At 45.1% G+C, this 25,936-nt stretch overlaps 1 protein-coding gene across 1 annotated transcript; it reads right to left on the bottom strand.

The window, feature by feature from the left end:
- Positions 1-5,865: 5,865 nt before the first annotated feature.
- Positions 5,866-25,497, bottom strand: FBXO33 (F-box protein 33). The gene is made up of 4 exons (XM_084842916.1): positions 24,730-25,497; positions 11,446-11,556; positions 8,553-9,238; positions 5,866-7,829 (listed from the first exon to the last, which is right to left on the bottom strand). Exons 1-4 carry the CDS (start codon positions 25,362-25,364, stop codon positions 7,558-7,560), a joined length of 1,704 nt encoding a protein of 567 aa, XP_084699042.1. The 5' UTR covers positions 25,365-25,497; the 3' UTR covers positions 5,866-7,557.
- Positions 25,498-25,936: the final 439 nt, after the last annotated feature.

Below are 25,936 nucleotides of genomic sequence, written 5' to 3'. Positions count from 1 at the left end.
GTGTGGGAGAGCCCACCACCTCCCCAGGTAATTGGTTCCATTGCCGTATTGCTCTGACACTCAGGAAGTTTTTCCTGATGTTCAGTCGGAATCTGGCTTCCTGTAACTTGAGCCCATTATTCCGTGTCCTGCACTCTGGGATAATCAAGAAGAGATCCTGGCCTTCTTCTCTGTGACAACCTTTCAAGTACTTGAAGAGCGCTATCATATCTCCCCTCAGTCTTCTCTTCTCAAGGCTAAACATGCCCAGTTCTTTCAGTCTCTCTTCATAGGGCTTTGTTTCCAGTCCCCTGATCATCTTTGTTGCCCTCCTTTGAACCCTCTCCAGCTTGTCTGCATCCTTCTTAAAGTGTGGTGCCCAGAACTGGACACAGTACTCCAGATGAGGCCTAACCAGTGCTGAGTAGAGGGGAACTAGTACTTCCCGGGATTTGGAAGCGATGCTTCTATGAATGCAGCCCAAAATAGCATTTGCCTTTTTTGCAGCCACATCACATTGTTGGCTCATATTCAGCTTGTGATCGACGACAATTCCAAGATCCTTCTCGCTCGTAGTGTGGTTGAGCCACGTATCCCCCATCTTGTAACTGTGCATTTGGTTTCTTTTTCCTAGGTGCAGAACTTGGCATTTGTCCCTATTAAATGCCATTCTGTTGTTTTCTGCCCAGCACTCCAGTCTATCCAGATCACTTTGAATTTTGTTTCTGTCTTCCAAAGTATTAGCTATCCCTCCCAATTTTGTGTCATCTGCAAATTTGATCAGCATTCCCTGCACCTCCTCCTCCAAGTCATTAATAAAAATATTGAAGAGCACTGGGCCCAGGACTGAGCCCTGCGGTACCCCACTCGTTACCTCTCCCCAGCTTGAGAAGGTCCCATTGATAAGCACTCTTTGAGTCCGATTCTGTAGCCAACTGTGGATCCACATGATCGTTGTTTCATCTAGCCCACTTCGAGCTAGTTTGCTCATCAGGATATCATGGGGCACTTTGTCGAAAGCTTTGCTGAAGTCGAGGTATATGATGTCTACAGCATTCCCACGGTCTACAAGGGAGGTGACTTGATCAAAAAATGAGATCAGATTTGTCTGGCAGGACTTGTTTTTGACAAATCCATGTTGGCTTCGAGTAATCACTGCATTGTTGTCAAGGTGCTTCCAGATGGATTGCTTTATGATCTGCTCCAGAATTTTCCCAGGGATTGATGTCAGACTGACTGGTCTGTAGTTCCCAGGTTCCTCCTTTTTACCCTTTTTGAAGATAGGGACAACGTTAGCCCTCCTCCAGTCATCTGGCACTTCCCCGGTCCTCCATGATTTCTCAAAGAGAATAGACAGCGGTTCTGAGAGCTCTTCTGCCAGTTCCTTTATGACTCTAGGATGCAGTTCATCTGGCCCTGGAGATTTGAACTCATTCAAAGTAATGAGGTGTTCCTTGACCATATGCCTGTCGATCTCAAGCTGCAATCCTGCCCCTTCAGCCTGTACTTCGCCTTTGCCAGGGGGGTCATAGACCCTCTTTTGGGAGAAGACTGAGCCAAAGTAGGAATTGAGCACCTCTGCCTTTTCTTTGTCATCTGTTATCATTTTGCCATCCTTATTTAATAGCTGAACAACCATTTCTTTCCTCTGCCTTTTACTATGCACGTAGCTGAAGAAAGCCTTTTTGTTGTTTTTAGCATCCCTCGCTAACCTCACCTCGTTCTCCGCTTTAGCCTTCCTGACGCCATCCCTGCAATTCTGTGCTACCTGCCTGTACTCTTCCTTTGTTACTTGGCCTTCTTTCCACTTCCTATATGTGTCCTTTTTTGTTTTCAGGTCATCCCTAAGCTTTTTGTGAAGCCACATTGGCTTCTTCTGTTGTCTTCCACCTTTTCTTCTTGTTGGAATTGTTTGTGATTGTGCCTTGAGAATTTCCTTTTTTAAAAGTTCCCACCCATCTTGGACTCCTTTTCTCGCTAGCATTGCTTGCCATGGGACCTTACTGATCATTGTTCTGAGTTTATTAAAATCAGCTTTCCTAAAATCCAGGGTACGCGTTTGAGTACACTCGGCTTTTGCTTCCCTTAGAACCAAGAACTCAAGTACAACATGGTCGCTTTCCCCCAGAGTTCCTGTAACTGCTACTTTATCCACTAAGTCATCTCTGTTGGTTAGGATCAAGTCAAGGATAGCCGATCCTCTAGTTCCTTCCTCTACTTTCTGTAGGAGGAAGTTATCCGCCACACAAGTCAGGAATTTCCTGGAGGGGCCATGTTTTGCAGAATTTGTCTCCCAACAAATATCGGGGAAATTGAAGTCCCCCATTACTACTACATCATGCTTCCTTAAAACATTGGCTATTTGCTTTTCAAAAGTTTCATCCTTGGCTTCTCCTTGATTGGGTGGCCGGTAGTAGACTCCGACCACCAGGTTCCTTTTATTCTTTGCTCCATTTATTTCAACCCAGATGCTCTCGATGGGGCTACCAAGCTCCTCCTCCTGTATTTCTGTGCAGAGATATGTATTTTTCACATACAGTGCAACCCCGCCTCCCTTTCTGTTCCTCCTGTTCTTTTTGAACAAGTTATATCCTTCAACTGCTGTATTCCAGTCATGAGAGTCATCCCACCAAGTCTCAGTTATACCTATCAAGTCATAATTTCCCTCCTGTATTAAGAGTTCAAGTTCGTTCTGTTTGTTTCCCATACTCTGGGCATTAGTATATAGACATCGAAGACCATGTGCTTCATAGTCTGGCTTTCTTCCTACATGTGTCTGAAGACTATTATTGGGCGCTATCAGCGCTGTTCTCTCCATTGCAGTGCATGCGCCTACGTCCATTGTTACCCCCAACATTACATCTCCCTTCCCCGTAGGATTCAGTTTAAAGCCCTCCTGATGAAGTTCTTCATGCTGTGGCCAAACACATTCTTCCCAGCCTTTGTGAGGTGCAACCCATCCCTAGCCAACAGCCCATCTTCCAGGAAGTATAGCCCGTGGTCCCAGAATCCAAATCTCTCTCGTCGGCACCACCTTCGTAGCCAGTCATTCACCCGGAGTATTTTTCGTTCCCTTTCTATCCCTCTTCTAACTACTGGAAGGATGGATGAGAAAACTATCTGGGCCCCAAAGTTCTTGAGTTTCCTTCCCAAAGCTTCAAAGTCTGACGTGATCTCTTCGTAGCTCCGCTTGGCGGTATCATTTGTTCCCACATGGATGAGAAGAAAGGGATACCTGTCAGTGGGCTTTATGAGTGCAGGCAACCTTTCAGTCACGTCTCTAATCTGTCCTCCCGGGAGACAACATACCTGGCGAGTCCACGGGTCTTCGCGACATACTTGGGTCTCGATCCCACGCAGCAAGGAGTCTCCCACTACTACCACTCTTCTCTTCTTCTTCTTGTAGGCCTGGGTTTCATCGCCTCTGTTTGACTGACCTTCAGCCTCTTGCTCACTCTCATGCAGGTTCCCCTGTGATTCTTCCTCTGCAGGCTGTCCTCCAGTCTCATCTGCAAGTACCTGGAATCGGTTCCACAGCTCCACCGCTTCCACTGGTGCAGAGTGGCGTCTAGTTCTTCTTCTCCTAACTGTCACCGTTTTCCAAGGAGTATCCTCTACTCCATTTTTCTTCACCTCAGCATTTCCCACTGCCTCATCTTGCTGTTGCTCTTCAAGCTTCTGGTCTGCCCTTTGCTGCTGTAGTTCCCCCATTCTGTCCAAGAACTCTTCGTGTTCTCTTATTCCCCGGAGGGTTGACAGTCGCCGCTCCAGTCCACTTACTTTTTCCTCCAGCAGCGTGATCAACTTGCACTTGTTGCAGGTGTAGGCCATGTTGTTCTCAGGCAAGAAAACAAACATTGCACACACCTTGCAGGTCACCACCACTGGAGAGTCTTGTCCTTCCATAGCCTCTTTTCCCTTTTTGTGTCTAGCTTTGTGATTGTTCTAGACTAGCCTGTGCCTGCTCCTCTACTCAGTAGAGGTTAAAAGCAGAGTCCCACTGGTGTGGAAGTGTGTGTTACAAGACAAATAAATGAAAAAAAGTTAGTAAAAAAAAATAAAAAAAAATGTTAGGGGCCTCCCCCTTGACCTTCCCTGCCAAACTCCCCTGGCCAACTCCTGTTTGCTCCCCCTGTTTGCTCGCTCTGTTCGCTCGCTCTCTGGGAGCTTGCCTGCTTCTGTAGTCCCTGGACCAGCTGGAGCAGCTTGCTCTGCTCTGCTCTGCTCAGCTGGGAGGCGGGAAACAGACTGAAGCTTCCCGCCCAGTCAGCTGCTGGGAGTACTCAGGCCACACCCCTCCAATTCAGTTGGAGCTCTCAGAAGCTCCTGGTGAGCTCACAGCCAGTCAGAAGGATAAAGGGCAGCGCCCTGGGCTTCCTGCAACCCACTTACCTCTTAGCCTCTGTCTCCTTTGTCTCCTTTGTCTCTTCAACCACTGCAACTCCCCTGACCAACTCCTGTTTGCTCCCCCTGTTTGCTCCCCCTGTTTGCTCCCCCTGTTTGCTCCCCCTGTTTGCTCCCCCTGTTCGCTCGCTCTGTTCGCTCGCTCTCTGGGAGCTTGCCTGCTTCTGTAGTCCCTGGACCAGCTGGAGCAGCTTGCTCTGCTCTGCTCTGCTCAGCTGGGAGGCGGGAAACAGACTGAAGCTTCCCGCCCAGTCAGCTGCTGGGAGTACTCAGGCCACACCCCTCCAATTCAGTTGGAGCTCTCAGAAGCTCCTGGTGAGCTCACAGCCAGTCAGAAGGATAAAGGGCAGCGCCCTGGGCTTCCTGCAACCCACTTACCTCTTAGCCTCTGACAGATAAAGACAGATTCACAGATAGCTGCATTAAATAGTCCTGTAGATTCAGTCAAGGTGGTAAAATAGCAATGAGAAATGGGTGGAACTTTCCTGCTGCCTTGAATGTCTGTGCATTCCATTATTTGCTTACATTGCATGCACCAGTGCAAGTAGAATGGTGAAAAGGTAATTATGCAAATTAGTACTGAAGCTGTATATCACAGCTGTTATCCCAAATACATCAGTATAAAACACTGGTCATGTGATTACCAAGATCTATGCCTTCTGTAATCTCTGCTTTCCACCAGGTTTAATGGTTTTGCCTTGTGTTGCACCAAACATAGGCAGTCTGAAGTTCAGCCTACAGATTTCCACACCTTTCTACAAGTTATGTAGTTGTGGATGCTTTCCACCAAATCTACACTCAAAGTCATGTTCCAAGAATGGTGCCATGACTCAGTTACACACATTTGCATGTAATGTGCACTTAGCTCCTTAGTCCAATTGATCTCATTGGGGAAGTGAAGTACATGCTTAACATTTCCTGACATCAGCAATACATACAAGCATATACATTTGGCTAGAACATCCTTATGTATGTTTTGGTGAGTGGCAATGAAGTGGAAGAAAAAGAAGCAACCACTTGCAAGGAGAAAATGCAATTCTTCACATAGAAGACCAGCTGCTATTTGCCCATTTTGAAACTCCCATATAGTCACCCAGAAAGTGCAATATAAAATTCATCAGTAGGTAAAATATAAAGTCAAAAGCATGATAGGCGTTCACAGTCTATTTAATAAGGGGACATGGCTATAAGAACACATTTGATTTTGATATAAGCAATTCCTGTGGGAGGGATTCAGGCTTTCTGTATTCTGCACTTCAAGATTTATTTTGCCAGTCTAAGTAAGCAATATCAAATTATGTTAGCTGGTCATTTGCTCAGCTTATTTTCCTAAAATGCTGAAACTATAAGCCAAAGACATTTCCTGTCTGACTTATTTCAGAATTCAAGGCTTTCTGGACTTAAGCAGTTAGTTAACAACAAACAGTGTGATTTGTCTGATACTAAAACTATCTTGCTGATATAATAAAAAAATTACAATACTTAATTTTAATGCTTTATTCATTGATTAAAAGAATATACATTTAACATAAACCATACAACATCAGTCATCAAGTCAAACACTCAGCTGGTTTCCTTACATTTTCTGTCAGGAGTTACTTTAGTCTGATCACATAAGATAAAATCTCACCACATCTGGCATATACACACACTGTGCCAGTGGATTCACTCTACTGATGTACATATAAAATCCGCATGGTATGTGCTCACTGGAGACAAAACAGCGCACACCTGTCAAAAGGTCATTTTAATATAAGATGGTAAAACCATTTGTAAAACACATATAAACTTTTCCATAAATAGAATCATATCTGGACATCTGTTGCATAAATTGTGTTTTCCAAAGCTTACAATATGGCAGCCAGGTCTCAGCACTGCTGGGCACCCACGTTGGCCACTTACTTTATTATTGCAGACTGTCCTTTAACATTAAATGCACAACATTCGTACCACTTAAAACTTGGGTCAGGTGGAAGTCTCACAGAGACCACGTCTGTACCGCGGTTGCCCTGAAACAGTTTAAATCGGCTTTTAAAGCCTCTCAGATATAACAAGATTTTAAAACATACTTCATGGAATGTTCTTCATGCATCATAGCAGCTCATACCTGTGATAGAACAAGGTTTGTATCTTTTCCTTTCCTTCCTTTACATTCACTATTCACAGTGAAACAGGTGCATGTTTAAGAGTTCTGAGGTTGCTGACTGAGCCACAGCACAGCTGTGTACCACAGGTCGAAATTCGACCTTATATATTACAATCTAGCAGTATCTGGCTGGCCAAAATTTGGCCTGCCCCTGCCAGCATGTGGGCACTTCTTCATTTTAATCTATTCTTTGGCAGCTGACACAGGCGCTGACAGAGAAAATCCAGTGACTTAGTTGCTAGGGATTTCACGACTAATGTTTGCAAGCAAAGTAGACTTATAAATTTATATCTAAATTATGGTTTTACCCCATCGGAGTGTATAGACTTAACATTTCTTTTTAAATCTGGGCCCAAAGCTAACTTGTATGGAGAAGCTGACAGACCACGAGAAAAAGAAGCTATAATTCATTTACAATGAAACTACAACTTATAGCTTTCAGAATCAAGTAAACATCTGAAGGAGCTACACAGTGCAAGAGACTACTGCTTCATATTTAAGGAGATTGCAGAGTGGCAATATTTCATGCTCCAGATAATGTACATGAAATCAAAGCAAAGGTTTACAGTAAATGGTATTGATAGTCCTGATTTTTTTTTAAAAAGCATAAGCATGCTACCAGTTTACATGACAATGACTGCATTCAAAACCACTGAGCTATGGATAGGAGAAGGATTTTTGGCTCCTGAGCACAAAAACTCCGACAATAGTAAAATCAGTGAAGTTGCAGAGTTACTCAGTACAAAAAGAAAGTTAGCCGGCAACCTCAGACAACCTTCGGCCACATCTGAGTTATGTTTTGTTTTTATAGACAAGTCCATTAACCGTGAAAGCCCTAAACGTTGCCACTTTCAGCTTCTAAACCAATACCCGACTACGTTCTTTGATCAAGAAGTAGAATATACATATATAATTCTATATAGCTAATACTGATTAAACACAGCACAAGAGGGGTTAATTCACACTACTGAAAAACATAATAGGACCCTACTTGCATATGTAACCACAGGAACTGTAAATAAAGAGAGCTAAATGCCTTCACTGAAGCTTTGCATTTCTCTGTAAAAATGACGAGTTGGCTCAGTAAAGACACTGAGTAATTCTATGTCCATGACTGCATGCCAAGGTCGACCCAATCCAAGGGATACCTGCTCAATGAGATTGTGTACTGGATCCACATCCTGATCAGCCAGTTCACCTTGGTCAAAATCAATGCTTTCTTCTGTGACTTCAAGCACTTTCAAATCAGAGCCACGAAGACGAGCAATTGCAATCAGGTTGTGAGCCCAAACAGTATAACCTGAAACATAGAACCAGCCATTACTATTTTATTGGACTTCACATTTCTTCCTCCTCTCCTCCCCTCATTTAATTATAATTTAATATTTAATATCTGACAGCTCCCAGCTAATGCCTATTTATCTTCTCTTTCTATTTAGCAATTTTCTTGAAGCGTTTCTTGTAAGAAACCACTCCTATAATTGGTCAATCTACTTACTCAGCTCAAAAAATTGTGAATGTGTTACAAACAGGTTTTTGCTATTTAATTTTTGTGGGACGACAGCTTTCTTTCCCCATCATATCTGGTTGGTTGGGTAAGTATATGTTTCATGGTATTTCCTATGCTTAAGTATGAAGCATAAAGGTTTTAGATTAAAGTAGGCAGTGATCCTAAAACATGTCAGGGGAATACACTTATGAATAAATCAGAAATGAATGGCTAAAGGAGGACAAACAGTACTGGATCCAAAGTTCCTTTCTTTCAATTAGACCTATTTTTTCTAATTGTCACTGTCTTGTGTACTGATTGTAATAATAGTTTTCCCAACATAAGCACAAATTCATATGCACAGCATGTCCCATAATATCCCTGAGACCAGAATGAAATGTACTCACTGCCCACGTACACTGCATTTTTCCCTCGGGAAAAATACTAAGGGTGAGATATCAAGTGTATATCCATACACATAATCATGTGTACGTTTATAAATTAATAGTATTTTGCACCTACGGAACTGCATACCATGCACTGCCAGAAGGGAAAGCCTTGTGCACCTCCAGGCCAGTAAAACCAATGGGTCTTCGGTCCGGTTGTCGCTGAGATCTGGGAAGCCAGACATATCTATCACATCATTCATTAGTATGAAGTGAGTGAGAAACTTATCATACTGCCTAGATATGAGATCAACAACAGCTCCTGAAACGCAAGTGATGTAGCTATCAAAGTGAATCCTCTCCAGTGGGATACTGGGCTTAAGAATCCTTAACATGTCATCGCTCTTGATATCAAAAGCCATTATATAGACCCGAAGATTAGTGCTGTTGCGTGTCAGTGCCTTCCAATCCTCATCTTCTGGCATGTTTTCCAAGGACTTGTGCATTACAGAAATATTGTGGACCAGAAGAGACAGTCGATGCAAAGGCACATGGTTACTATCAGCCAAGACTCTTGCCATTTCTGCTGTAAAATCACAGAAATCCAAGGCGAGGGAGCGAAGACTGACAAAGCGCTCCAATTCAACTGCAGTGATAAGAGTGGTATTACCAGGGATGTGGTTGTCCAGTAAACTCAGGTGTTCCATTGTGTTGGCAATAGGGTTTGAGAGAGAGGACAATGATGTAGGTGTTACGATTTGTAGCATAAACCCACATGACAGCCATTTCAGTTGCCTGCTGTTACCCAATATTTCTTCAAACAGCTGCTGTATACTGCAAGAAGAAACAAAAGCAATAGTTTTAACTTTCTGTAGAAATGTTTAATTCAGAGCCTAGCTCAGTAGACAAGCAAACAACTTATACTACTGCCCCCAAATGCACTTCCTACAGAAGTACTAGTTTTATGCCTCTGAAACAAACTGTGTGCCCCAAGTCACATACTATGAGGAAACAAAGGTATCTGAAGCTCTGGCAGGAGAACTGCTCTTGGCTTTGGAGTTCTATTACCTTCTTTAATTTTTTGTTTTGTTTTAAACAAGTATGATAGAAAATCAATTTTCCCCATGGAGCTGTGCATGCTAATTTGTCCCCCCCTGCCGCCCATTAGTTTGTAACTAGAATATGCTCAAGGAAGTTATCAGTTCCTAGAAGCCTACAGAGTGTAGCATAGCGTTTGTATCTATTCCATGTATCAGCACCTTGTGCATCTCATTTAAATGATACTCTAAAGTGAAAGTTAGAATTGATTCATATCTGTTAGTACAAAATTGAACTTGCCACTTGATTTAGGAGGGGCTGTGGCTCAGTGGAAGGGCACCTGCTTCACATACAAAAGGCACGAAGTTCAATCCCCGGCACCTCCAGGTAGGACTAGGAATGAATCCTGCCTAGAAACCTGGAGAGCAGCTGCCTGTCAGTGTCGATAACACTGGGCTAGATGAACCAATGGCCTGACTCAGTATAAGGCAGCTTCTTATGTTCCTATTTGAAGTTCAATGGGTGAAGTGATACTTGGAAATATGAAAGCCCTATCTGTGGTGTTTGTTCTGTGATAACCATTTTTCACATGCAAGTCATGACCTGACATTGCATTCATTCAAAGTGATGAACATGTACGTGAAGGGTTGTTGTTGTGAGGATAAAACGGAGAGGAGGAGGATAATGTAAGCCGCCTTGGGTTCCTTGCAAGAGGAAAAAAGGCGGGGTATAAATGCAATAAATAAATAAATAAATAAACTTGTATTCATACAAGTTTTTTTAAAACAGCTTGCTACATGTTTTGAATCTGTACAATAGGAATGGTGAGATCTTAGAAGCTACAATCGATAGTTGTTGCTTACTAGCAATTTTAATGCCCAGACAGCTTCGGCTATGGGGTGGTATAGAAATGTAATAAATAACAACTAGACAGTCACAGCCAACTATGAAATACACTAGTCACTTTAAATATCTAGCAGCCAAGTAGTTGGATATATGGTTCTCTATTATTTAAATAATTACTTCATTTACTTATGAAAAGCATTTTCCCCGCTCTTCAGCCAAAAAAGGCTCCCAGAGTGGCTTGCAAATATCAGTAATAAAACAGCCCCTGCCCTCCAGCCTTCATTCTAAAAGACATGATACAAAAAAGGCAAAGGAATTGGGAAGAAGGAGGAAAAAACACAAATTTCTAGTTATTGGTTAGGTGACTGCTTGGATTTTTAAAATCTCTGATCCTGATCTAGTCAAAGGAACTAGTCATGTGTACTAACTGGTGACCTTTGATGTGGATGTGCATCTCCAGTCACATTAAAAATTACATCCAGCCAGTTCATTAGAGCCCGGACAAGTATTGTCATGCAGGAGCACATGAACACCATTTAATCACCCAGCTCTCTCTTAATCTTGCTAGATCAGGGTTACAAGCTCCAAGCACCTGTTTGAGGGGCACCTTCTCTCTGCCTTTTGCACTATGGCCTGGACAGCATAAGGTATACCACTAAGGATTGTTGGATGAAGATTTTGTTGCTGCAGGGGATTGAATTAGATCAACTTTCCCCAGTCCAGCGCCCTCCAGATGTGTTAGACTACAATTCCCATCATCCTCAGCCAGTATGGCCAATGGGAGTTGTACTCTAACACATCTGGAGGATACCAGGTTGGGGAAGGTTGGATTAGACGGCCTTTGAGCCCCTTCCTGCTCTGCTTTTATCATTTCTTCTTGAACATAAATTTTACCATCCTATAAGAATTCATCTTCCATCCATTGTAAATGGCTTGTTTTTAAGAGTGCCTACACTCTGAAAAGGGCTGTGCTATTTGCAAAGGAAACTGACAACTAAGAATGTAAGTGATACAGATACTCTGAAATCATGAGCAACTTGGTATAATACAAGCCACTAAATAGTCAGGATTTTATTTCTACGAAGGCAGCACACTAACAACACACACATTCAATTTACTTCAGTTTACAGTAATATGATATCGGTTGGACAACTCACTGCTTAATCTTTTTCCCATCTGGATCCACTTTGCTGAGGTATGTATTTGATATACTTCCATGCTGTTGTAGAATGCTTATATCACCAAAGAGACTTAATTTCTGGAGATTCCTATTTGGAAGAACAAGATTTCCTAAGTCAGAAGCAATGCATTAGAAAATATCTCAGGTTTTTTGTCACAATACCACCACCATATACATGAGATTTAAATTTATCTAGGAAGGAGTTGTCCCATCTAACCAAAATGCATTCAGGACAGACAAAAGGAAGTACTTTTATGTCAGTGCAAACCTTAAGGCTGCCATTGACTTCAGTGGTAGCTACTCAAGAATTGCCATATGCGATGAACACAGATCCAGAGACTATGGACGTGCTGCAGCTAATTTCATATCCCAACTGGGTTTCAGTGAATCATCTACTGCCAATATGCAAAACACATAGGTTGCCTTCCAAAGATTTTCTAGGGGGTCAGCTTTCATATCTGATCTATATGCTCCACTTAGAAAAATCAGGCCACAATAATGTGAACATTTTAATTAGAAGCAGCAGTTGCCACCCAAGAACATCAAGCACTAACGCTATTTTTAGCTCTGCAGCCTGGCATTTCTTGCCCCAGGTAATGTAGATGCTAGAAGAACAACACTGTCATTTGAAAGGTTTGTGCAGTTGCATAATCTATAAATGCTGTACAGTGGAGAGCCTAACTAGACAAGGGCACAATGCTATAATTCCTAGCATTCCCCAGCCAGCATGGCTGGCTGGGGAATGCTGGAAGCTGTAGGACTTTTTTCTGTCTAAACATGCATAGCATCCTGCCCTAAGATATCCAGAGCTAACTCTGTTCTGTCGTTCTCCCTTTTAACATCCAGCACAAACAGTGCATCACCTGAAGTCATTGTGCTGTGCTCTACCTGCCTAGTCAGCCTCTACCACAGTTGGGAGAAGAAGATGGGGAGATGCAATGTCACATGTTGTATTGGACGTTACAAAGAAAAAACACAGAGCACTGGTAGCTGCAGGCAGGAGACAAGAAACTGCCTTATACAGAGTCAGACCATGGATCCGTTTAGCTCAGTGCTGACCACAAAGTAGTTCATTTGCTAGAGTGCAGAGTTAGTTTGTAGTGGAATGTTTGCAACACAAACATTCCAGGACAGCAACCTCCCCCAACCTAGTGCTGTCCAAATGTGTTGGACTACAACTCCCACCATCCCCAGCTAGCATGGCAATGCCCTCCATTCAGATCACACAGAAGACTTCTTTCTATCAGGAGCCAGATCCCACCAGTTCCCAAAGTTGCTGTCACGCGGGGTCCTTGAGGCAGGAGCTAGACTTGGTGAACTCTGGATTTCTTTCAGCTTTATGATACCATGAACAATGAAGTCCTAAAAATTCAGAAGGCAGCAATTAAGTGCACCCATGAAAGTGCACAGTGCACTCACGATGAGTCAAGGGTAACAATATTATAATGTAGGACATTAAGTCTATAGTTTATGAATAATAGTTTCCAGGCTGCATTAGGCTTGTATTTGAACTTTAGAGCAATTTATGGAACTGCCTGGAGAACTCTGTGTTCCATATTATGTCCTAGATATTTCAAACACTATTAATGCTGCCCAGCCATATTTTAAGCACAGAACTCAAGTAAAGCCATTAATTCCCTGGTCAGCAACTAATTTTCAACAGGGGCCATATTTTCAGCTGACCAATGGCTCCCTGACTTATTCCCACATGAGCTAAGATAGATACAAGGGGCTCTTCAACACACTCTCCTCCAGCACAATCATCAACAGACGCTTTGGCAGCATCCTTCTTCCTCTAGGCACCTCAGCTGCTCCCTACTATTTTCCTGTGCCTTGGCTTGTACAGAGGAGTGAACAGCTTAGGCGCATAATACAAGGAGGGCTTTTACTGATCATGCTGTAGAGAGGATGGGCTTAAAGAGCCATTTGCCTGCACCTTAGCTTAGGAGAAAGTGGCTGAATGGCTTGTAAAAGCACATGGGTTTGTGTGGGTGATCAGGGGCTATATGAGGAGGCAGAGCCAGATAGCAAGTATTTGTAACAGCAGTGGGCAACTTCTGGCCCCCCAGATGTTTTGGCCTAAAACTCCCATCAGCCCTAGCCAACAAAGCCAATGGTGAGGGATGATGGGAGTTGTAGGGCAAAGCATCTGGAGGGCCACAAGTTGCCCAACCCTGCTTTAGGAACTGGATTTCATCCCTAGGCCTCTAGCTGCCTATTCCCTGTGTTAATATAACCAGTCAAACAGAACAACATTTGCTGGATTAATCTTATTGCCACCAGTTCACATATACAGCTATAGTTAATGTTCTTAAGTGATTAATTACATTCAGATGCTGATATTCTGCACTGTGGTCTATTATATTTCACGGCTACAGTCTAGACAAGAACTTTGGCTATTTTTAACATTACGTATCTATCCGTTAACATATAGATATGAACATATAGATATGATTGTGTCTAAAACTACTAGACGCAACTATTTCAACTACATATCTATGTGCACTGTGGTTTGTACAATATAGTTTCTGAATCCCATACAAAGCTATGCACCAGAGAGAAAGCTACTGAACTCCTCAGGAAGAGAGTAAACACAGGAGACTATATAATTTAAACAACCCTAAAAATATAGCAGTAACAAAAAACCACCACTGTGGCAAGACAATCCAAAAAGGAAGGACAGAAAAATGCCTAAAATGTTTATTAGCATAATTTTATTTTATTTATTTATTTATTAAATTTATTAATCGCCCATCTGACTGGTCACCCAGCCACTCTGGGCGATGTACAACCCACCATAAAACAATTTAAAACAATAAAATTTTACCATTTTTTTTTTTTTTTAAATACCCTAACCCACCCCAAATGCCTGCCTGAACAACCATGTTTTTAATGCACGACGGAAGCTCATTAAAGAGGGGGAATGACGGAGTTCCCTAGGGAGGGAGTTCCACAGAGTGGGGGCCACCACAGAAAAGGCCCTCTCCCTCGTCCCCACCAGTCTAGCTGTCCTGGCTGATGGAACAGAGAGAAGGCCATCTGAGGCTGATCTTGTTAAGCGGCCTGTCTGGTGTTGCTGGAGGCGCTCCTTAAGATAGGCTGGGCCGGAACTATATAGGGTTTTAAAGGTCAAAACCAACACCTTGAATTTGGCCCAGAAAACAACTGGTAACCAGTGCAACTCCTTCAGCACTGGAGTGATGTGATCTCGCCGGCGGCTGCCTTTAATCAGGCGAGCCGCCGCGTTCTGTACCAGCTGCAGCTTCCGAACCGTCTTCAAGGGTAACCCCACGTAGAGCGCATTACAGTAGTCTAAACGAGAGGAGACCAGGGCATGTACTACCGATGGGAGCAGATGGTCGGGAAGGAAGGGGCGCAGCCGCCGTATCAGATGGAGTTGATACAGTGCTGTCCGGCTCACAGCTGACACCTGAGCCTCCATGGACAGCTGGGAGTCCAAAATGACCCCCAGGCTGCGGACCTGGTCTTTCAAGGGTAGCCGTACCCCATTCAACACCAGGTCAACATCCCCCAGCCTCCTCTTGTCTCCCACCAAAAGTACCTCGGTCTTGTCAGGGTTCAGCTTCAGCTTCTTCCTCCCCATCCAGCCACTCACGGTCTCCAGACATTTGGACAGGGATTCTACGGCCAACCTTGGTGAAGATTTGAATGAGAGGTAGAGCTGCGTGTCATCCGCATATTGATGACACTGCACCCCAAACCTCCTGATGATAGCCCCCAGTGGCTTCACATAGATATTAAATAGCATCGGGGAGAGGATGGAACCCTGTGGCACCCCACAAGTAAGTGGCCACGGGTCCGAAACCTCCTCTCCCAGTGCTACCCTCTAGTACCTGCCGGAGAGGAAGGACCAGAACCACCGCAATACAGTGTCTCCAATGCCCAACCCCTCCAGGCGGTCCAGGAGGATACCGTGGTCAACGGTATCAAAAACCGCTGAGAGGTCGAGAAGAACAAGGAAGGAGCATTCACCCCTATCCAGAGCCCTCCTCATATCATCCACCAAGGCGACCAAGGCCGTTTCTGTCCCATGCCCAGGCCTGAAGCCCGACTGAAATGGGTCTAGATAATCAGTTTCTTCCAAGTGTGCCTTCAACTGCACCGCCACCACCCGCTCAATCACCTTGCCCAAAAATGGCAGATTTGAGACTGGGCGAAAGTTGTTCAGAACTTGAGGATCCAAGGAGGGCTTCTTTAAGAGCGGTCTTATCACTGCCTCCTTGAGGGCTGATGGCATCACTCCCTCCTCAAGGGAGGCGTTCACCACCGCCTTGATCCCCTCACCCAGTCTCTCTCTGCAGCTCATAATGAGCCAAGATGGGCAAAGATCAAGTAAGCAGGTGGTCGGCCTTACAGATAAAAGCACCTTGTCCACTTCATCAGGAGGAAGAAGCTGGAACCGATCCCACAAAACCGGTTTGCCACAGGCCGCCTCTTGCTCACTAACTGTATCCACAGTGTGCAGAGTAACACACCTAATCTGATCAATTTTATCTGCAAAGTGCCTTGCCAAAGCCTCACAGGAGGCCTTAGAATGCTCCAGTGGTTCCGGAGCCACAGGACCGACCAGGCTCCGGACCACTTGGAACAGCCTCCTGGGGCAGCACTCTGCAGACGCGATGGAGGCAGCATAATATTCCTTTTTTGCTGCCTTCACCGCCACGTGATAGGCTGAAGATATAGCTCTAGCCCGTGTCTGATCATCTTTGGAGTGAGACTTCCGCCACCGGCGCTCTAGCCGTCTCACCTCCTGTTTCAGAGCTCGTAACTGCGGATTGAACCATGGTGCAGTCCGAGCCCTGTTCAGGGGGAGAGGGCGTTTCGGAGCCACCCGATCTAATGCCCCAGTAATTGCGGCATTCCAGCCACCCACCAGGGTCTCGACCGAGTGGCCATTGGCATGCCCCAGAGAATCCCCAAGCGCGTTCAGGAATCCATTTGGATCCATAAGACGCCTGGGGCAGACCATTTTAATGGGTCCTCCACCCCTGCGGAGGGGTTGTGGAACCGAGAAGTCCAACATCACCAGACCATGACAAGGGGGTGGTGGATATACCCCCGACTTCCAGATCACTCCCCGCTTCTCCAGAAACAAACACAAGGTATAGTGCATGACCGGCTACATGGGTGGGCCCAGTTAGAATATGGTGCAGCTCCCAGGAGGCCATGGTCTCCATGAAGTCCCGAGGTGCTCCTGTGAGGATGGCCTCCGAATGTACGTTGAAGTCCCCGAACACCAGTAAGTTAGGGGACTGTACACGCACATCAGAGACCACCTCAAGCACCTCGGCCAGGGAGTCAGTCGTGCAGCGGGGTGGACAGTACACGAGCAGAATCCCCAGACTGCCCTTCGGGCCCAACCTCCAGTACATGCACTCGGCAACCTTGGTCTCCCGGAGAGGGGGTCTGGTGAAGACCAAGGACTCTCGGTAGATAACAGCCACTCCCCCTCCCCGATCCCCAGCCCTTGGCTGCTGTGCATACGAAAATCCAGCTGGACACATGGCTGCAAGAGTTGGAGCAGCAGCCTAGCCAGCCAGGTCTCCGTAATACATGCCAGGTCTGCACCCTCATCCAGGATCATGTCATGGATGAGGGAGGTTTTCTGAGTAACAGACCTGGCATTGCAGAGCAGCAAACGAAGGCCAGAAGATGGGGTCACGCCTCCCCCAGCCATCCTTTGGCTCTGGACAGGCCCGGAGCAGGGGACAGATACTACGCATCTCTCCCTTGTTCCCCTTACCTGGCATGGCCTGCCCCTAGCACTCCGCCAGCGCCTGCCGCCCAGCCTCGGTATGTTCTGGCCCCCAACACTCCCCCCACTGCCTCCATCAGGTGGACACATGCCCCCTCGCTTCCGCCTATCAGGCAGGCTACCCACCCCTAAAAATACAACAAAATCCCCCCCAACAAAATAAAACAAACAAACAAAACAATTAAAATCCCCTTAAAAATGCCAGGCAGGAGTCCACAGGGAAAGCCTGGTGGCGGTGGTAGCGGCGATGGCGGCAGCAGGCCCAGCAGCAGCAAGCACGCCTCTTCCCCGGTGGTGGTGGTGGTGGCTTCTCCTGCAGGCCCTGGCTCTCCCAGGCCACCTCAGCCAGCCAGCTTATGTAGCCCCTCCAGGGAGGGGCAGGTGGAGCAGCACAGCTGGCTCGGTACCTGGGGGCCTGGTCCTGCAGGGACTGGCGGTCTGCCAGGCAGAAGTCCACAAGGAAGGCCTGGTGGTGGTGGTGGCAGCATGCATAAAGCATGAAACTAACTTTTTACTGACACCGAAAATATCTACTAAGTTGAGGGGTATGCACATATCTGACAAATTGCCTAAAAATATTAGTAACCATGTTTCAGCTCTCTCAAGCTCTTAGATGAGAATCGATCAAATTTCACTGGCATCATCCAGGACAGTAAAGTGTCAGCAGTTTATTATAATTTTTTTATATATATATATATTTTAAAATATGGTGAAAACTGTTTTTTAATTAAGTTTTTCCTGGGAATATAATAAAACGGAATGTTAGCAACCTCCTACTAAATAGCATTTAAGGGCTTTGGTAATACCTCAGCTTTGTAATTGAAAATTCAGGGTGTATCATCCTCCGCTTCATCTGCCATAATCACCCCTTTCCCCCCTCCGCATGCTTCACCGACCACCTGCTTCTCCTCCCCTGCATTCCGAGTAGAGAGAGAACTAAGATGGGCAAAGCACTAACAGTAGCTGCTCTGACAGAGGGTGTTGTGTGAGCTCTTGAGTATCAACCCGATTCAAAACAGTCTGCACTCTTGAGGCTGCACACTAAAGTCAGGAACAAATTTTATAACCAATATTTCTGGGAAACTCTAGGGACCTTGTTGCAGTTTAATTAAAATGCCAGGACTGGCCTTTTGCTCTATAGTCAAGAAGCAGACGGCAATCTTTTCCAGCGGCAGAGCACATTCTGCTCTCATTTCTATATTTTAAACTACCATTAAAAAGAACAGAGCACCCCAAAAAATAATAGAGCACGCTCAAACATTGAAGCAGGGGAGAGGGAGTTACTTCACCAAATTAATGGCAGGATATAAATGCAATAAATGAATGAATCAATAAATGAATGAATGAATGAATTTATAACAGACAGGATAGCTCCACCTTTCTGTTTGCATGCTATGGTGAACTGTATTGCACAATATGAACTTCCACCCAGGTCATGCTATGCCTTTTGATGTAGCTCTATTCACTTTTAGTAGTGAGCCTTGCTCACACTAGGTCATGACGCCACGGCATTATGTGGTGGGACTATAAAGGCTATTATGGTGCAAAATGCAGACAGAGACGTTCTCTCAAGGGCTGTTCAACAAGATAATTATAAAAAACATAGTCAACCAGAATCATTAGTGAATGTACCTCAATAGTTTCTATTCCCAAACCTTTAACTACATTGTTCTCTAAAGGGCTCTGCCTTTCTGCAGAGAATGTAAGTTATTCATTTGAGCAGAAGAAATTAACCTCCTACCCATGTCAATCCAGAATTCTATTCTGAATTCAAAGGTTTTTTTGGATATTCAGTTGTAAAACATGGGAATCTATTTCTTTGGACTCTATGCTATTATAAGTACTTAATTAGTTATAAGTGAACACTTGAATTTTTGAGCCTTGCATTTCAGGCCACTTGTCTTAAACAAAGACAGCCTAACTGGCAAAACAAAGATTTCAGAATGAATATTTGAAATGTACATTTGAAATGTCAAGAGACAGTTTTACCAAGTTTTATCCCTGCCTCTTACGTAACTGAAGGATAAAATGGGACAGAGGAGGAAGCTGCTCAGTTTTATAAAGCACAACAAACTCAGCCATGTTACCACAAACCTGAGCATATTACCCATTTTTCCTTTCCACACCATGGCTGAAGAATGTTTAGTTTGTTAGCTATTTTTAATTAATCGTTTGTGCAGTAAAATATACCGTTTTACTTGAAATCATTTTAGGGGAGAAATAAAGCAGATAGCATCACGGATGCAATGAATATGAACTTGAGCACGCTCCGGGAGAGAGCGCAGGACAGGAAGGCCTGGCGTGCTATGGTCCATGGGGTCACGAAGAGTCGGACACGACTGAACGACTGAACAACAACAACAAAAGCTACTAGCATTCTAATCTAATATCGTGATATGGGAATTGTCCACTGTTCTGAAACACACTGGAAACCCTCCACAAGAAGCAATTGTTGCTAAGTTTATCAGTCAATGTGCTTCTATTGTGCCCTTTATGTTCCATGAGTTCAATGACAGAAATAAATGTTTTATCTTACTGATGCTAATATGCCTTTTCAATCTTCTTTCCTAGCTTTCTCAGTTTTATTAAATAGATCCTCTAACAGGTTAAGATCACTTATCTTGTACAGGTCAAGACCAGGCATATTTCCCCAAAAACCAAGTATGACAAACACAGATAACTGTTGGGAAGCTGCAGATGGAGAAAGAGAAAGTGAAGAGACAGGAAGAGCTAGTTTAGCATCTTTACTTTAGACACTGCTCATGTTTTAAGTTCAGAGTGTCAGGAAAGTAGCCCAGAGTTACCTTTCACAAACAAATGAAAGCCGCACATTTTCAACTGTGAAGAATGCAACTGTTGGCAGAACCAACTGAATACCTTCCCACCTATAACTGAGGAAAAGGAAGAGAAGATAGAAATATAACTTTTTAAAGGTCCCAAAGGATACAGTTCTTTCACCCTTTGATTTCCAAGCATTCAGTCTTAAAACATATTTACATGAAAATAGTTTGACTCCAGTTTGGCTTACATGTACAGGAACAAGGCCTATGCAGATCCCCGCACCCTCAAATGCATAAAGTTAATTAGTTACTTCCTGGACTGTGGCAAACCACTGGAAGTAACTTAGGGCGCAATCCTATGCATGTTTAGACAGAAGAAAGTCCTACAACTTCCAACATTCCCCAGCGAGCGTGGCTGGCTGGGGAATGCTGGGAGTTGTAGGACTTTCTTCTGTCTAAACATGCATAAGATTGCACCCTAAGAGGACTGCATGTAGAGTAGGAAATATAAAAGCCTGAGGCTCCATCTTCTAACACAGGGGTGGGGTGGGCAACTTGTGGCCCTCCAGATGTTGTTGAACTGTTGAACTGTAACTAGCCATCATAGCCAATGGTGAGGGACGAAGGCTGCAGTTCAACGACTGGAGGGCCACAAGTTGCCCACTTCTGCTCTAAACTATGGTTTGGCTTTACACGTGAACTGTTTGAATAGGAATTACTTCTCAGTAAGACTACTTAGAATTGCATTGTCACCCCAATCTACTAAAAAAATCCACACATGGAAGCAGGCTTTCCTGAGCAGACTTCTTTGCTAGATGAGGATTTGTTCGTGCAACAACGTATTGCATGTTCAGATTTTTAAAAAATATCCACCTCCACTAATCAAGGCTACTATTGGGATGGGAAGTGTTTGCATACTGCCCAACACATGAGCAGCACAGAGGTGATGCAGGTGCATACCCAACACATGCAATTCCTATCAGCGCTGTACAGTGTGGATGACACTTTCCATTTGTCCAGTGATACAATGAAACCGCACATCTCCCTCCACTAGCTGGGGCCACAGCATACAGTTATCACTCACATTGCCTGCAGAATGGTCTGAAGGCAAGTGATGCAGCTGAAGCCAACCAGGTTGGCAGTGGATGGGAGGCTGCCCAGGAACCACAGGTACATCACCCTTCAGAGGATGAGTATCCTCTGCAAAGCTTAACCAGAATAATAAATAGAACTTCTTGAGCGCAACACCTTTCCTACAGCACTACATATTTTTACTAAGAAGTAAGTTTAAAGTTTCTTCAGAAATTGCCGGTGCAGAATATAACAATGTTTTCCCTTAGTCAACTGAATAGGTGAATGAGTGGGGAAAGATAAAAATCACTTAAAATTCGTAATTGGGGGAAGAAAACTTCACACGTTTCACTAGGAAAAGGAAAGAGTCAAGTATATTTATATGATTTAATTAAGGTTTCTCTGAACAGTTTTATCAAATGAAAAATATTACCTACTTGTCAGTTCTGTGTGCATCTATTATGACAATAAATGAGACATGTATATATGTTCAGCAGTAGTTGACAAAACATACACCAGGGACATGATCAAACACTAGTCAATGGGCAATTAGCTTTTGCTCACACCCTAGCCTAGCAATCCTCCTTAGAGATCTGTGCTCTGGTTAATTACCTCAAGGCTTAAGTACACATTATATGCAAATGCATCTAATGAAAACCCAATTCTCCCTTTCAGTAAGGAAAAGGAGCTTCAGAAGGAGACAGTTTCAAACAAGAATGCAGCATGAAGCTGACCCTTTCCCTCACCAACTATTTTTTGTTTTGCAATCACCCCTGAGCCGTTTACTAGAAATAAGCAGTTCCAAAATACAGGGCTCCAGAAAGAAATTTGTGCGCATAAAGATCTCTCTGGAACCCTGCAGGATTGGAGGAAGCTTAGGAAAGGCAATATGGAACAGGACAATGGTCAGTAGGGAAAGGGATAAGCACTCCCTTGCTTCTCAACTCCCAATTGCCCCCTGCTGTAGCTGCATTTCCTTACAAGATGCAGCCATCATTATTTATTATTATTTATTACATTTATATCCCGCCTTTTTTCCTCTTTGAGGAACCCAAGGTGGCGTACATAATCCTCCTTCTCTCCATTTTAGCCTCACAACAACAACCCTGTGAGGTGGGTTGGGCTGAGAGTCTGCGACTGGCCCAAAGTCACCCAGTGAGCTTCCATGGCCAAGTGGGGACTAGAACCCAGATCTCCTGGCTCCCAGTCCAACACTCTATGGGCATTTGTGTGTAACACGCAGTTTGTTCCTCAAGTTACCTGGTTACTTACCTTCTTAGATTGTTTCCGTGTGCATTTGACAGTACTTTCAATGGTGCTGTTCACATACACACTCTCTGAAGAAACAGGATTGCCTCTGCAATCTCAACCAGCTGCAGCAGAATGACTGGTGTGAACTTTACAGAATAATTACTTTAAGTATGGCAAAAATAAGGCTACATAAATGACACTGGAAATGTATTTTATGCAGACAGGGCCTAAAATGGTCAATAGCAGGGTTGGTCAAATGGCAGGCAAGCTACAGACAGTATCCAGTACCAGCAACAAGATACAAATGGCCCTTGTAAGATCATAGTGTTCCCACTCCCCAGGTGCTTCAGAGCTGTGGGAGAAAGCCCTACACTCCATTAATTCCTCTATTTACCCATATGTAGGCAGTTATATTATAGGCAGTGAAGAGCTGGAGGTACTGTTATCTCTGCCCACTGATTTAGTTCGATTTAGTCCAGCTGTAGGGTCCTGATTAGCCAGCTGAGTACAGGGGTAAGACCTAGAAGTCACTGCTGAGGTCCAACTTCCCAATGGTTTGGGAGGTTGCTAGTTGAGGGGAACCCACCTAGCCTGTTGCAGACCTAGCAGCTTCTTCCTCAGCCTAATGGCTTATTGTTATTTGTTCTCTGCTGCCTCTTTTCTCTGTTTTTCTGCTTCTTGGCTTGCTCCTTTAATGGCTTTCTTCCATATTGGAAAGACTATTTCCCCTCCTTACAGTAAGCAGCTTTTCCATGAGTGTAAGATAAGCAAAAACATGAAAAAGACTCTAACAGTAGTTCACCAAATGAATTCATAAATGTGGCAAGATATGAACTGTGATTTCCTGACTCACAGCTCCCACATTTGTTTTACTACAGACATATCCACATGACCTCGTGTGACAAAACTAGTACATCATAGTACCTGAGAGACTGAGATGCGAGTCTGGAAATCTCTAGTTCAGACTCACCGCATCTCCTACTTGCTGTTCTAATTGTGGTAGTTTCATATTCTGAACTGTGATTTAAATAGATTATAGTAACAAGATTTTCTTACTCTTTAAGCTGGAAATTACTTAAGACACAAACTATATGTAGAACTGGCTCTAGGAAAGAGAGAAAGCACAGCATGGGGGAGTAGTACACAATCTCTTATTGAAAAGGACATTTCAATCTGCAGTGACGCAGAAAGAAACAGGATTAACACAGAAACAAACAAAAAGATACATACACAGTCCAGCAGCATTACTACTCGAATTAGTTTTCTTCATTACATGACCTTGAAAGAGTAGGGATCTTGGAAATGTTGATTAGGACTGTAGTGTTACATGGTGTTACATAGTGTAACAAACATAGCATGTGCGCTTAAATATGAGATGCCTTTATCATATGACAACCAATCCTAGTTTCACTGAGGAAAAGTTCTCATACTTTTGATAGGCTGGTATCACTTGTAAAAAAGAAAAATATTCCTTATGTTATTCAAATATGTAACAGGCCAGAGTGAAAAACTTAACGCATGTCCCTAGTGCAGCCTTCCCCAACCTAGTGCCCTCCTGCTAGGTCTACTACAACTCTTAGCATCCCTCAGCCACCAGAATTTTATAGTACACTAGCACCACATATTACTGCAGTGTCCATTATTAGGATGGATGCCACAAAGCCTGTGTCTCCCATTTTGGATGGTCTCATTTTGCAAGTCTCTTATAACATACACCAGCCTTCCCCAACCTGGTGCCCTCCAGATGTTTTGGACTTCAACTACCACCAGCTAATGGTCAAGGATGCTGGGAACTGTATTCCAAAACATTTGGAGGAAAAGGCTGATATAGACACTTCGGAATGGATATGTTAGAAACATTAGTCTTTTCATCAGCTGTCGATCTAGGAGTCAAGGCAAGCTTTTGTTGCATCATCTAGCAAGTGTCTTATGAATGAATCAAAGTAGGAGGCACCTGGCAAATATAACTCTCCTGTGCCCATGAGACCCCTTCCCTACAGTACTAGAAGTGCCCAAGTAAGAGCAACACTCTCATCTCAGGAGGGATCTTTGCCACTGCAGTTGGAGAGGCTATGTACGTGTGTTCCTCTATGTCCTGTTCCCCTAGAGTAGTCAGCAGCACATTCTCAGACCCCAGAAGGACCGATGCGTAACTGCTGGGTGACACCAAGTAATTCAACAGGTGGAGCTTCCCAGTATACAGAACTCCACCAGTTGAGGTTCTCTCAGTCATACAGCTGTTAAAAGCACCTTGCGAGAGAGAGAGAGAGAGAGAGAGAGAGAGAGTTTGGGGGAGGGGGAGGGGATTAGCAACCCTGTCCTTTGTTTCGCCTCGGAAAGGGGCAGCGATGGGTTTTGCTCGTTTCCACGGCGTCCTCCGTACCTGTTGTTGCGGACGCTGCTTAACACGCAGAGCACGAGCTCCAGGTACGTCCTCAGCAGCTCCAGCCAGCGCGGGCAGAGCGGCGCTTCTCCTTCCGCCGCCGCGGCCGCCGCGGCCGCCGCTTCTTCGCAGACCCCGCTGGCGCCTCCTCCGCCGCCGCCGCTGGGGTAGTTGTCGGCGGCGAACTGGACGCGGAGCTCGCGCACGAACCAGCCGCACTTGCGCATGAGGAAGTCGAGGCGCGGGCGCTCGGCCGGGCAGACGCGCAAGCTGAGGCGCAGCCGGGGCCACAGGGCCGGGTAGAAGAGGCACTCGCGCCAGTGCGAGCAGGCGGCCGAGGCCCGAAGCCGGTCCGGGGCCGCCAGGAACGAGAAGATGTGGACCACCAGCTCGCTGGGCAGGGAGCCGGCGCCCACCGACCCCCCGCAGACCGACGACATCGCCGGCCCAGCCGCCGGCGGCCGCAGCCCCGCGCCCGGCCCCGGCCCCGGCCCCGGCCTCCCCTCCGGCTCCTGCGACAAAAACAACAACATCAATGACAAGGCAGAGGGAGGCGGGGCGGGACCGGACGGGACTCTGCTACTGCCGGAGCCAACCACCGCTCCCAGCCGCAGGGGGAGAGCGAGACGTACCATTGGGCTCCGGGGTAGGTGACGGGAGGGCTCGGTGGAGCGCACCAACGCACCGAGTTGGAAGGGAATAGGGAGAGCTGTGCGGGCAGAGCATACCAACGTGCACTCTGCCGACGGGGTGGAGGAGACAGTTGCTTTTATGACTCAGCATGCAGGAGGAGGGTGGGGGAACGAGCGATGATGAGGCTGACGCCTCCTAATGAACCTTTCTTGTTTAGGACTGCCCCAGCCTTCCTAACAGAGGAACACAATTGCCTTGCAACGCCAGCGATGGGTGGATGAGTGGAAGACGAATGCCTTTGCCGCCTAGTCGCGCCCACATAAGCCACAAACGGGAGATGATACAGCACCTTTCCAGTAGCGATGTGAGGATCGCAACAGGCACAAGCGCCTGATGAGCGGAGCCATGATTATTCACACATACATGGAGTTAATTCGTCCTTCGGCTTTGAAAGGCAGGGAACCTGCTCTGTCATCTTCCAGTTGTTTTACAGACAAGATTAATGAGGAAAAAAATGATTTATTACGAGTGAATCAGGGTTGGGGGAGGGGAAGTAATTTACTTTGCTGCTTCC

Source organism: Heloderma suspectum, chromosome 1 (genome assembly GCF_057233095.1).
Source record: "Heloderma suspectum isolate Gila_16-S chromosome 1, 16-S_ref, whole genome shotgun sequence".
NCBI classification, from domain to species: Eukaryota; Metazoa; Chordata; class Lepidosauria; order Squamata; family Helodermatidae; genus Heloderma; species Heloderma suspectum.
This window is presented reverse-complemented; position numbering and strand designations above follow the sequence as displayed.